Here is a 13,528-nt window from a genome sequence, read left to right on the forward strand (position 1 = left end):
GTGAAATCGCACACGGTGATTTGATATATTGCATGACATCATATTTTGTATTTACGTTTGATCTAAACCTAAGAGAGGTGATCTCGGGTCACGGTGTTATTTTGAAGGATCGCCGGATGCAGTGTGATTACTGTGTGTGTGTGTGTGCGTGTGTGCGCGCGTGTGTGTCTGGGCTCCGGCAGATGTCAGCGGGTTTTTGTGGCTCTGTCCTCGGAGCTGCTCGGTTCACCGCTGCCTCATCAGAAGAGCCGGACCTGCTCCGTCTCTCCACGCATCAAAACATCCGGAGCAATGTCGGATTTCGAGGAATTTGAGAAGCAGCTGAGCCAGAATCGACAAGGTGAGAGTTGGGACCACTGACTGAAAACGGTTGTGACGCTGCTTGCTGGCGATGAAGCGCAAATGTGCCGATTCTTGAATGAATGAATAACGGGACCTGCCAGCGGCTGTGACTCAGCTCCTTTCCTTTTTCATGTCAGCATTAATTCACGGTCTCACCTTCACCCACACTGCCTCCATACAGCCGCTGGCTCCTTTTTACGCACTATTTCAAACGCTGTCCGGTACCGGTGTGGATTTAATGCGCATCCTCCTGCGCGAGACGACAAGATACGAAACTCTATTTACATGTTTGCACCTTCTTATAATATCGTGCTCTCCGATAAGGATATTCACGTTGCTAAAAAAGGACCCGATGACAATGTATGAATCTATTTCATGTAGCTATTAATTCGGCATCCATAACTAAAGGTTCATTTTCAAATTAATTGCACTTCTCTGTCATCTGCTCAGTGTTTCCTTGTTCTTGTGAAGCATTACAACATGTTAGGTCACATTAGACTGCACTTATAACAAAGTCGATGATGTTGATGGGGAACATTATTATTGTTTATATTATTAATAAGAATAGTGGGATTTGGATTTGGACCAAATATATCAGATAGTCAGATTGCCAGATTTGTTGGTATAATAATGGTAGTATATGGTAGTAAAATATTATTAAAAAAAATAATAAAAAAAAACAACATCTACTGTTTATCATAACAGTAACTTTATTTGTAGATATATTTATTCAAGTTTTTTAACACAACTTACAAAGCGTGGCACAACAGAAAATAAATGGTTAAAATACAGACGCATATGAAGGGTATCAAAGCTTCTCATTGTTACATTGATAATTATTATAATACATAAATAGTAGTAATAATCTTTATGTGTGCAGATTTATTCAAAAGTTAATCCATAATTTAGTGTCATGGGGCTTCATGTGAAAACACTGAGCAGATGCATACACGTGATATTTCTGTGGGTTAAAGAAAAAATCATATTCTTATTTTTTATAACTTGTGTTGAAAATTGAATATTTTTACGACTCGGGCTGTTAGTTCGATGAAAAAAGTCTTCCTGGGCTTTCAGGAAATGTGACAGGCATCTTTATTCCTCTGCTGATATTTTAAAGTACAAGCAATTGATAGAAAGGCAACAGATGATGAGGTAACACACAACACATAGAAGCTTGTTTACAACTCGACATTTAATCAAAGCAGAGCTTCCAGGTGCACGGATCCGATCTATAATAAAATACAGAGTACCTCTTATTGATTTGATAAAAGGTCTCACATCTTGTTCTCTCTGATATTTGCTTTTCCCAAGAGGTGAGGCCACGTTAAACTGTCAAGTTTCTCAAAGAAATATGAAGCAGCACAACTCAGAAGAGACTGAAGGGTGTCAGAGCTTCTCTATCTTATGGAAAAGATGTGGAAGAGTATTTGGTTTTAGAGTAATGTTTAAGTTGTTTAGAACCCAATTAAAGACACATGAATGATAACTATATAAATGAAAATGTTCATCCCCTGAATTGAATATTTGCAGCCCAGCATCCTTTATACAGTAATACTCACCAGAAAAATCTACATAAATTATAGGCTGACATACAGGCTAGTAAATATTGCTTGCTGCTGTCTTTTAACGATCACACAGAGCGAGAAAGAGAAAGACACAAAAAGAGGAGTCGCAGCGGATCTCCGGTCCGAGGTGACAAACACGGCAGCCGGAGCAAAGACAGAGGCAGCCGCAGCCGAGAGAATCGAAGCCGGAGCAGGGACAGGAAGAGCCGGGACCGAAGGAGCTCGTCCCAGGACCACAAGAAGCACAGGTCAGCGGCTGAAAGCTGCCTCCTGCCGCCCATACAGCAGCAACAGCAGCAGAATCACAGAGTTGCAGACTCACCAGGAAGGATTTTAATGGGGAAAAAACAACTGAATCTCAACATGAATCACACACTGGGTCCATCTATTATTTACTGAGACTCAGATACTGTGTGTGTACCTATACTGTGTACTATAAGTCCATGTTCCTCAGTAAAAGTAGGTTTCTATAAACCTTTGTTACTGCAGACTTATAGAAGACCTCATAGAAAGGGGACCACAGGTGAAACTGCTCACTAGCTGTTGGTCACTTGGGGGCCACAGAAACACAACCTATTCAACACTAATATCACCTTTAAACCCCTTACTGCCTGTATTAATTTCCAATTATAGAAAACAAATATTATTTGTGTTTTCGACTGTCATACAGATGCTAAATTAAGTGGAATTTGTTAATTTCAATATAGCATTTACAGTAGATATAAAATTAGGGTATGAGGCAATTTAGCGACATTAGGCATACTGGGGCATAACCTTAATTTAACAAATTTTACCAGTCTCTTGTATGTAGATTGCTGCTGCTTTTGATTGAAATTGAATAACAACATATGTTTCTGTACAATCATTGCTGTGCCATCATCACAGTATTCAAAATACAGCTTAATACCTAAAAATAACTTTGCTGCACAGTCCCAAGGGGCTAGTATGTATTTTCCACTTCGACCACTAGATGGAGGCAGAGTGCTTCCAATACCTTCCTTGGTATGTGTAGTATTTGCACCATCAGGCAAAATCGTCACCTCTGCGGCATTAAGACCGTAATGGGGTTTGAGGCAAATTCGCGACATCCGTCTACAAAGGGTTAAGCACTTTTTGTTCATGTACAGTTCTTCCCTCTGTTGTATTGCTATGTTTGGTCTTCACCACTGCCTGAGGGAAACATCCGGGTCTTGAGCTGCTAAATGCTCCAGAACTCTGTGTCCCTCTCCTGTTTGCAGCTTCACCGGTAGCACACACTGGACTTTAAACTGAACCATGAGAGCTTTTAGAGTAGACCACAACAATAATTCCATACTGGGATTGTGAAACTGGGGAGAGCGTGGCCTAGGAGATTGAGAGGGTGCTCTGCAACAAGAAGGTTGCCGGTTTCGAATCCCACTCTATCCCATCTGCATGCCTAAGTGTCCTTGGCAAGATACTGAACCCCTAAATGGCCCCTCATAAATGCTGAGTGTTCTAAAAATGTAAGTCGCTTTGGATAAAAGCGTCAGCTAAATGACATGTAATGTAATGTAATGAAACTGAAGGAGCTATGAAATTCAGCCTTCGTTAATTATTCCTTAAAAATTCTTCTAAAATGATCATGTTTAAAACAGATAAACGGTAATGGATTGTTAAATACATTGCAAATGTATTTGGATTTGTAATATGGATATTATGTATAACTTTTTTGGAAGACAAATGCATATACAGGTGGCTGTGGCTGAGGGGTAGAGTGGTCTTCCTCCAACCTGAAGGTCGGCAGTTCGATCCCCAGTCTGACCCATCTGCATGCCGAAGTATCCTTGGGCAAGATGCTGAGCCCTGAATGGCCCCCCATAGAATAACAAAGTGCTGCGATTAGATGCACTGTATGAATGTGTGTGTGAATGGGTGAATGTAAAACTGTACTGTAAAGCACTTTGAGTGGTCATCAAGACTAGAAAAGCGCTATATAAATACAAAACCATTTACCATTCGCCATACACTGATGTGAAATTTCATCTTTTGGGTCTAGTCACTCTCCAAGGCGAACAAGGAAGAAAAAGACCAGCAAATACTGGGACGTTCCTCCTCCTGGCTTTGAAAAAATCACACCAATGCAATATAAAGCTATGCAAGGTACTTCACATGTTCTCTCTGCTTGTTCAGTTGAGGGAGATGTATTCAGAGCTACACATACCAGCACTTCTCTTAGGGGCTTGCATACATTAATGTTATTATAAGCTTGTGGAAAGAGCTGAACAAGGCTCCAGTCCTGACTCTAAACGAGGAGTTTTTATACATTCTATTTTTTTTTGCTTCTTTCTCCATATTTTGGAGCATGAGCACAAGTCTTGAATTTGTATCAAACTTAGTAAACTATTGCTACAATGTTATCACTACTATCTCTACATTGTTACCGTTACAATGTGATTGCTACTATAACTACATTATTATTGCTACAGTGTTATCACTACTATCACTATCATTTTATTGCTACAATGTTATCATAGATTGTTATCATTACAATGTTATCACTATAATGTTATCACTACAATCACTATACTATTATTGCTACAGATGTATCACTACTATCTTAGTATGGCTTCTATCACAAGAATGTTATTGTTACCTTGTCGATATTAATATAAGTGGTCTCTCTTTTATCCCTCTAACTATTTGTAAATGTTGCACCTGCTATATTTATTGTATTATTATGTTGCAGTTTGGTGTAAAAAAGTAGAGTCAGCATGCACAAAGATTTAGGACAAAGCAGATCCTAAAATGGTTGTTGAAACTGGTTTAGAAGCAGAAACCGGACTGCAGTCATTGGATTTTACTATCTCAACATTCATTTCACTTTTACAGAAATGTCATGTGGTCACATCCATGCTCATTTATAAGAATCATCTAGTCACTACAGAAAACTGTTAAAACCAATGAAAATAAATAATAGTATAAAAGAAGAGGGGTTAAATGTTGTAGAAGGTAACAGTTCTGCTCTCTGTTTTGTTTTTTTCCTCAGCGGCGGGGCAGATACCGACAATTGCTCTTCTGGCAACATCCACCACCACTGGACTGGCTGCGGCACCGACACAAGTGCCCATAGTTGGTAGTCAGATGACAAGACAAGCCAGACGCCTCTATGTTGGAAATATTCCCTTTGGGGTGACCGAGGTAAAGTCTCCAGTTACTCTTCTTCTTCTGATAGTTCCAATGACTATTTTTTTCCCCCCAACACAGATATCTTCATGTCGCTTATGTCTTTCTTCGTAGGAGTCGATGGCCGAGTTCTTTAATGCTCAGATGCGGCTCGCAGGCCTTTCACAAGCTCCAAGTAACCCTGTACTCGCTGTGCAGATTAATCAGGATAAAAACTTTGCTTTCCTTGAGGTACGTGTTTCTGACACAAAAGAAAAGCAAGAAAGGACAATTCCATATTTGTATGACTGTCATAGAAATCCCATGAAAAACAATAACAAGTATTTGCTGTGTATATAAGCTGACTTTGTTCCACCGTTGTTTAATTATCAATTTCAATTATTCCAATTATTTTCTCTAAGAGTAAAGATTGTGTTTGTGTGCCGCTAACGTATTGTTTTGTACTTCACCTCTTGCTCACAAACAAACAAACTAACGGACAGGGGCAAAAAACGTAACCTCCATGATGGGGGGATAATAAACTTCATCTATTTAACACTTGTCAAAACCATATGTTACATTAATGGTCTACAAATCTAACCAACTTGCAAACAAACAAACACACACATGCATACAAAGTGTATTCATCTCTAAAATAAACGTGTGACAGTAACTGAGACTTGCTGATGCTGCAGAAAGTTCTTGTCTTTCCTGCCTCTTTCACACGATATTACAAGTTTGCATCGTGTCACTGTGAGGAACCTGCAGCAGAAGTCTCAAAGTATTGTTTATTTTTTTATTTCTAGTTCCGGTCTGTAGACGAGACGACGCAGGCCATGGCCTTCGATGGAATCATTTTCCAGGGTCAGTCTCTGAAGATTAGACGACCTCACGACTATCGACCTTTACCAGGTATCTCAGAGCAGCCAGCGTTCCATGTCCCAGGTTTGTTCCCGATGGCTTTTTTTCCTGGCCTGCAGTAATAACAAGTTCTGTTATGGGATGTAGAGAACTTTAATTGGTGTTTTAACCTTGACCTTCTTCCGTCTGTGTAGGTGTCGTTTCCACTGTCGTTCCTGATTCCCCCCATAAACTTTTTATTGGAGGCCTGCCCAACTATCTAAATGACGACCAGGTATTGAACTGAAAACTGACTGAACTGTTGAACTCATGTTTCCTCTTTTTATTTCCTCTCACTTGCTTCTTTTTTTTATTTCTTTATGACCTGAAAAACCAAAACCATGTTGTGGTTACAAGTAAAGATGCTAAACAAGTCAGGTTATTGAATCAAAAAAATAGCTTTAACGCAAAAACCTAATAATTTAACACAGAATAAGGAAAACAGATAGGGCTTACTAATAAATTACTTATATGTGTGACTTATCTTATATGAATATGTTTCCTACAGTGTAAAATACTCACAATGGACGACTTCTACAGATAAAAAAGCTATATTTCAAAATAAGTCTCAATAACACAGATCAGATCTTACATGAATATTAAAATAAGGCTTTTTGGGACTTGACTATTTGATTAAATCTGCCTCATGTTAAGCTACTCATTTATTAAAGGTAAGAAAAGTCCAGTAAATTCACATGAGAGGTCGATAAACTGATATAAAGTTATTTCTGTGTGGTATTCAGGCCTGAATGTTTCATTGTCAAAGAAAAAGTCCACGTCAAAGAAATCCTCTCTAAAATGTCTTAATAGTGATATAGTTATATTTCTTAATTGTATTAAGCAAAAATGTTATTGAAGCAAAAAAATGTTAATAAGTTTATCAGTATAAAAATCTTGATTATCCATCGCTAAGGTAGCTGGAGTCAGACCATTAAAACGACCAGTTTGATCAATCAGTCCAGGTCCGCTAATTGCACCTTTACAGCTTCACTTGTCCAGCAGAGGGGGCCGACAAGTAGATTGTCTGAACGTAAAATGTTTCATTCAATACATATCTCAATTCCAATTATAGAAAAAAGTTTTTAAGCCCTGATTTTAATCTATGAAAAAAAAGGATAATTAACTATAGACCGTTAATAATGATGGATGACGCACTCTACAAAAATGAAGCCCAAATATCCTTTATACATGTGTCGCGGTCTTGTTCGTGGAGTGAAGCTTGCTTAGTATCGCAATCAACCAACCAATCTCAACTGTCAATCAGTTCTCAGCACTTTTATTTCATAAAAATAGTTCATTCAAATCTAACCGTCCTAAAGATAAAAATATTTCATGCTTACTTTGACTTTTAATTTAGTCCACATCCCATCTGCTAACATGGGGGAGGCTCTGTTTATGACCTAAACTGCAACCAACCCCAAGGTGATGTTTTGGCTTCATTTTTAGAAGCTTTCATGTCGTTCATATTTATATACAGTTTATGCTATTGACAAATATAATATCAGTTTTAGCCTAAAAAATCCTCATCTACTCAATTATACTGTGCAGCTACTTTGAACACAGTATAATTGAGTGTGAGAGGTGGTTATTGAAATGCATTATGGGTCACAGGGTCACAGGCAGTATGAGAGAAAGGGGATGCAATAAATGTAATCAAACAAATCCATAAATACAGTGTACTTTGGAAAATTGATCGAAATTGAGAGAAGAGAACTTGAGGTTGGACTTTTTCATTTGAGAATATTAACATTTACAGTGAATATTTGCTGACAAGTTAAAAGACTTCTGCAGAAGAATCAGTTTGACAGTCGAGCTCCATCGTGTATTACACAGTGAATTGAATTCTAACTGTCCCTTCTGTCTCATTAACTCTTAATTAGTTTACAGAGCACATGTTGCCTGATGTATATATTCACTAACTTATTATTATTTTTTGAATACTTGCAGTCACTTCCACTGCGTTGATACTCACAGCTCTTTCATTTTTGTTCCCCCCACTTTGTCCCCAGCTAGGGGCCTGTAAGATCGTTAAGTCTGCGCTCATAATTTGTTCAGTAGTACTCATCTACTGCTGCCATGCCAACATGTAACACAAGGCAAGTAAGACATTCTGGTCCTCACACGGATACATTTCGAGCCAGCAGGCTCCCTTACTGGCTACTTGTTTTCTCCCATCATGCTTTTGCAGCGCGCTTAGGACCCGGGGATGTAGTTGTTGGTGGTGGTTACTTTGGATGGGGTGGGGGTGTATTCATTTTTAAATGTAAAAGTGAGACTGGTTGACTGTTCTGGTGCAGTCACAAAGTCAGTTTTTAAACTATACTTGTGTTGAGTTTCTTTTTTCAACATTAAACTTTTCAGTTTGTTCTCATATTATATCTCTGTTTATGAGACGATTATCTGTTTATTCTATTCATGTGTAAAACTTGGAATAAATTAGAGCTAAAACAATTAGTCAGTGAATAAAAAAGTCAATCAATGTCAAATTAAAGCAACACTATGCAACTTTTTTTAATCTTAAACCAGAAGCTTGATCAAAATTAGTTCAATGGTTCACTGACTTGAAATATAGAGAATGTTTCCTTGCTCAGACAAAGACTCTCATAGAATAATAAAAAAAATTCCATCGCTTGACCATCGTTTAACAAAATATCTCCATCCAGAAAAGAACAAAAAAGCAACTAAATGCTCATACAAGTATGTTTGGCCAGTAAGTGGCACCTAAAAATCTCAGTCTTAGTGACTTTAAACGTTTTCTGCATGTGGACGATATCGAGGCCCAGAGGAAAAGATTCATAAAAAGGAGCTAAATCCCCACATGGGGGTGATGTTGCTCAATAAAAGTTACAGAGTGTTGCTTTAAATGACAACAATTCTTATAATTGATTTAAAAAAAAAAAAGTAAGTCTATTTACAAGCAAATGTACTGATTCCAACATCACAGATGTGATCTTTGTTGGTTTCTTAATAAACATAGTAAACTGTGGATCTTTGGGTGTCAGACTAACGCTTCGACATTATAACAAATTTGAATTGCAGTTGTAAGGGGCATCATTTAAATACAGACAACACAATGAATAATCAAGGAAAACTAAAAAATCTGCTGGTTGATAATTAAAAAAAGTCATTAGTTGCAACTTCATTATTGTCGTCAGGAGTTCATTCTGTTAAAATTAGACCTCGAAAGACAATTATACACCCTTTTTATTCCTCTGGTTCTTTTTAGAAATTAGCCTTATGATGCAAAATCGAATAAATGTAATCTTGTATTTAATCACATACATTTTACACAGTGCAGCTTATGTTTTCAGTCCATTCCCTATTATTTCATTTTGAGTATCAGATGGACATTTAGAATTAATTCTGTAAAATAAAATATTATGGTCGCTTTGACCTATCAGTCTCACATGCTGCCGTCCGACTCTTTTTGTTCAGGTGAAGGAGCTCTTGACTTCATTCGGGCCCCTCAAAGCGTTCAATCTCGTGAAGGACAGTGCCAAGTCGCTGTCAAAAGGTTACGCCTTTTGTGAATATGTCGACATCAGCGCCACTGATCAGGTAACGAGGGTGTGGGGCTTCACCGAGCTCATTAACTGTGAAGTTGAGCTGCTGCCCAGAAGCCTCTGTGTGTTCTCCATCAGGCCGTCGCCGGGCTCAATGGAATGCAGCTGGGAGACAAAAAGCTGATCGTCCAAAGGGCGAGTGTCGGGGCTAAAAACGCCAACCTGGTGAGTGATCTATATATATATATTATTTTTCACACATTAGCTTTTTGGTATGTGACTATTCAAAATGTCCTCTGTTGAACAAAGTAGAGAAAGCTTGACTGTTATTGGATTTGCTGCCTCCACTATGTATCTTTCAGACAGTAATGTCAGGATCGCAGGTGGCGAAAGTGAAAGGTCAAAGGAGAAATTACTACTTCTACTATATTAATATTAATTCACTCCACTAAATATTCAGTGTTTTCTGGGGGGAAATTAATTTAGTATTAGACTGAGTGTGTACTATAGTGCTGTTATTCGACTGAGCTGATGTGTATTTCTCTTCCTTCACCCGCAGACCTCCATCATAGAGACCCCAGTGACGCTGCAGGTCCCGGGGCTCCAGAGGCTGCAGAACTCTGGGATGCCCACGGAGGTGCTGTGCCTTCTCAACATGGTGATGCCCGAGGAGCTGGTGGAGGACGAAGACTACGAGGAGATCCTGGAAGACATCCGCGAGGAGTGCTGCAAGTACGGCAGCGTCCACTCCATCGAGATTCCCCGACCTGTCGACGGTGTGGAAGTGCCCGGCTGTGGAAAGGTCAGACCTGTGATAATTAAAATATTTTAAATTTTTAGTTAAGACTTTTCCATCTCCAGGACATGTGGGTGATTAACCCTTTCGGTTGCTTTTGCATGCTTTTTTCAACATTATTTTGCCCATACTCGAAGTTTGTCAGGAGCTTTAAACATGTGAAGAAACTCATAATTAGTATTAATTACTTCTGCCAAGGAGGTTATGTTTTCGGCCCTGCCAGTTTGTCTGTTTGGATTTCGTAAAACTACTGTACTGGTTACCATGAAACTAGCTGGAATGATGGGACATGGGACAAGAGAAAACTTTTTTAACCACTTTCTTTGACATTTTCAAGGATTTCTCACAGAATAATTCATATTTAAAAAACCTGGCACATTGAGGTCACTCAGAGTGACTGACATCTATGAGTGCTTGTTCTACTAAGTGACATTCTAGTTTCTTCATACATCTGAAGTCGTGCTCTGATCCTCGTACCTGTTGATTTTAATTTCAGATCTTTGTGGAGTACGTCTCTGCTGCCGACTGTCAGAAAGCCATGCAAGCCCTCACCGGCCGCAAGTTTGCCAACAGAGTGGTTGTCACCAAATACTACGACCATGACATGTATCACAGACACGAGTTTTAAAACACAGGCTGGTCTGACCGAGCATATCCATCCTCCTTTCGTAAGACTCGGTTCCTTTACTCTGAAGGTTGTGAATGTGTCCATAGAGAATGGACCTTGAAAATACATTTTGTTACATCTTCTACTCAACAAACTGCAGTGTGTTTCTTCAATCCTGAATATTTATTTTCCAGCTTTAGCCTATTACCCCTACAGTGAACTGAACTCATCCTGAATTCAAAACAATCTAATCGTCTACGTGACATTTGCAGTAGAATGAATGTGACAGGTATGACATGTAAACCTGAACTAATACTGCCAGACGATGCCAGAGTCACTGTCTATCAAGTATGCACTATATGAAGAAGAAGAAGAAAAAATTCCTCCTGAGCACAAACATTTATTTCTCTTTTAGTGCCAGACTTGAGAAGTCACCCTGATTCTTTTTTTTAAATTTATTTATTCATTTTTTCCAAATAAATTATTTTTCTCTTTACATGACATACCAATGTTCCTTAAACATATGTTTTGCTGTTACCTGTGCTCACATACTTGCATAGACCAAATGTCGATTTGTCCAAAGTGAGAAGAAACACTCTCAAGGGTCATTTTTGTACATATAGAACATTAATATTTAAACCTAATAAATAATATATATAACTTTGCACACTGGAAGCTATTTCAGTTAGAAAATTATACTAATAAAATATGAATCGTAATATTTTAAAAGACTTTATCTAACACTGTTGACTGTTTTTAAACCCCACCCCCAAACAGTGATTGTCCAATCACAACTTACCTACCATAAAAATAAGCGAAGGCTATATAAATGCTAAGTACAGGTTTTTTTCTAACTCACTACAGTCATTTGTGCTGTAGCTTTTATGTCACAAAGAATCAGCTGTTTCGTTTTAAACCACTGTATGGTAACTGGTCCTGGGTGCTTAACTAATCACAGTGGGTAGTCGTTTTTCAATCAAATCATGAAGCAGTGTTGATGTTAGCTTAACTTGTTTGTTAGCTGCTGCTGAAAAAATCTGTCAGTCACAGTTTCAACCTAAAGAAACTGGCGGAATAATTATTTGCTACTTTTGGCCACGTCTGTCTTAAATAAATTATCTCAATTGAGAACTTAAACTGTGAATCTGTCACATTATCATAGTATCTAAGGGGGGGGGGGGGGGGGGGGTGCTTTGTGTGAGACCGAAAAAAGTTGAAATCTCAGAAAAAGTAAGTGGATGGGGGTTAAAAAGAGTTGATAGTGTCTCTTGAACCAGCAATAGTCAGTCTGTTGTCAAAATGAGAATAACAAATTTGTCTTCATGGCCTCATTTCAACAATACAATATATATATGCATACAGTAATGCACCTTTAAGCTTTGTAGATAGCGTAGTAAATACATTTTTAAGCTTTAGTCTTTATGTGCGGTTTTGCACCTGTTGAAGAAAATAGATTAAACCCTAATTTATTATGAAATATTAGTCTGCTTAATAAAATAAACTAATACATGATGACTTGGTTTGCAGCAACCTATCTGCTCTGTTTTAAAGTAAACCATGTTTTCATGTATAAATAAAAAACGACAGTATTTTATACAATTTTGGATGACCAGAAATTTTAAATCCTTTTTGTTTGTACGATCCCTGCCACTGCCACTGCCTTGAATAAATGTGTGCATCCACTGTCAGCCTGTTTGTGTCATATTATTCTAGCTCGTTTTGATTTATCTTTGACATTAAATCAGTCAGAAGTGATAAAAGGTATTTGTTTTGGTTCTTGCTATTTTTTATTTTTTCAGAACTAGCATTGTTTTGTCTGAATTAAAAAAAAACTATGTTAAAACAAGACAAACCTGGTAACAAAATAGTGCATTTTAGGCAAAAAAATTCTTCTAACCCTATGAATGCTCTTGTTTTTAATGAGACGTTCTGTCGGATAAAATATAAGACACAAGGCTGTTTGTTTGTTTGTGGTTTTGTTTGTGTGTTGAGGTGGGGGAAGTTAACTGTTAAACCTGTTTGTAAAATTTTTAATAAAAATAGTCTTGGTTTGTTTTTCTGTTAGTGCTGGACAGAATAAATTAAAGTAAATTAAATAAAATCGATGATCATGTAGCTTTATTTTACAGCATATGAGTATTCACTTCCCTCCAGTGGTCACAGTGAAAAAGTGCACCTTCATAAAATTCGAAATAATAAAGATTATTACTTGATATAATTCTCTTAATTCCTCATAACATTAGGATAAACTAATTGTAGCCTAACTGTTGCTTATTTGGGGAAATTAATGAGTTAACACAGTGACTATGAACCTGATTTTCGATAAAAAAAAAAGGTCAAAGGAGAAACAGTTACAATATTTCAATAGCTGAGTATCTTTTGTCTTTGTGTTTTTAATTATGCATTCCATTCAGAAAGAAATGCAGTACATGTATTACAGTATGCATGTTTTTAATCGTCATAATTCCCTCCTCCCTAATTAACCCCAATAATACATGAACAATTTATTTCTGGAGTGGTTTCAATTTGTAGGTTGTGACATGATGCTCTACAGTGATTCGATGTAAGCATGTTTTTATCAAGATCTTACTGTCAGTATATTGGATGTATATCTATATATTTATATATAAATTATAAAATTATATTTTGAAAATGGAAAGAAAAGAGACTTTTTGTTAGAGGTGGTTTTATT

The 13,528-nt window shown here is 37.6% G+C and overlaps 1 protein-coding gene across 2 annotated transcripts; it reads left to right on the forward strand.

The window, feature by feature from the left end:
• The first annotated feature begins 291 nt into the window (after nucleotides 1–291).
• On the forward strand, nucleotides 292–10,857 carry LOC128458888 (splicing factor U2AF 65 kDa subunit-like). 2 transcript variants are annotated; one of them, XM_053443939.1, is made up of 11 exons: nucleotides 292–340; nucleotides 1,981–2,155; nucleotides 3,925–4,028; nucleotides 4,915–5,066; nucleotides 5,166–5,282; nucleotides 5,837–5,975; nucleotides 6,086–6,165; nucleotides 9,366–9,488; nucleotides 9,572–9,663; nucleotides 9,986–10,235; nucleotides 10,726–10,857. In XM_053443939.1, exons 1-11 carry the CDS (start codon nucleotides 292–294, stop codon nucleotides 10,855–10,857), a joined length of 1,413 nt encoding a protein of 470 aa, XP_053299914.1. The 2 variants fall into 2 exon arrangements, with proteins under 2 accessions (XP_053299914.1, XP_053299915.1); XM_053443940.1 differs by having other exon boundaries at nucleotides 9,572–9,658; nucleotides 9,993–10,235.
• Nucleotides 10,858–13,528: the final 2,671 nt, after the last annotated feature.

This window comes from Pleuronectes platessa, chromosome 16, assembly GCF_947347685.1.
Source record: "Pleuronectes platessa chromosome 16, fPlePla1.1, whole genome shotgun sequence".
NCBI lineage: Eukaryota > Metazoa > Chordata > Actinopteri > Pleuronectiformes > Pleuronectidae > Pleuronectes > Pleuronectes platessa.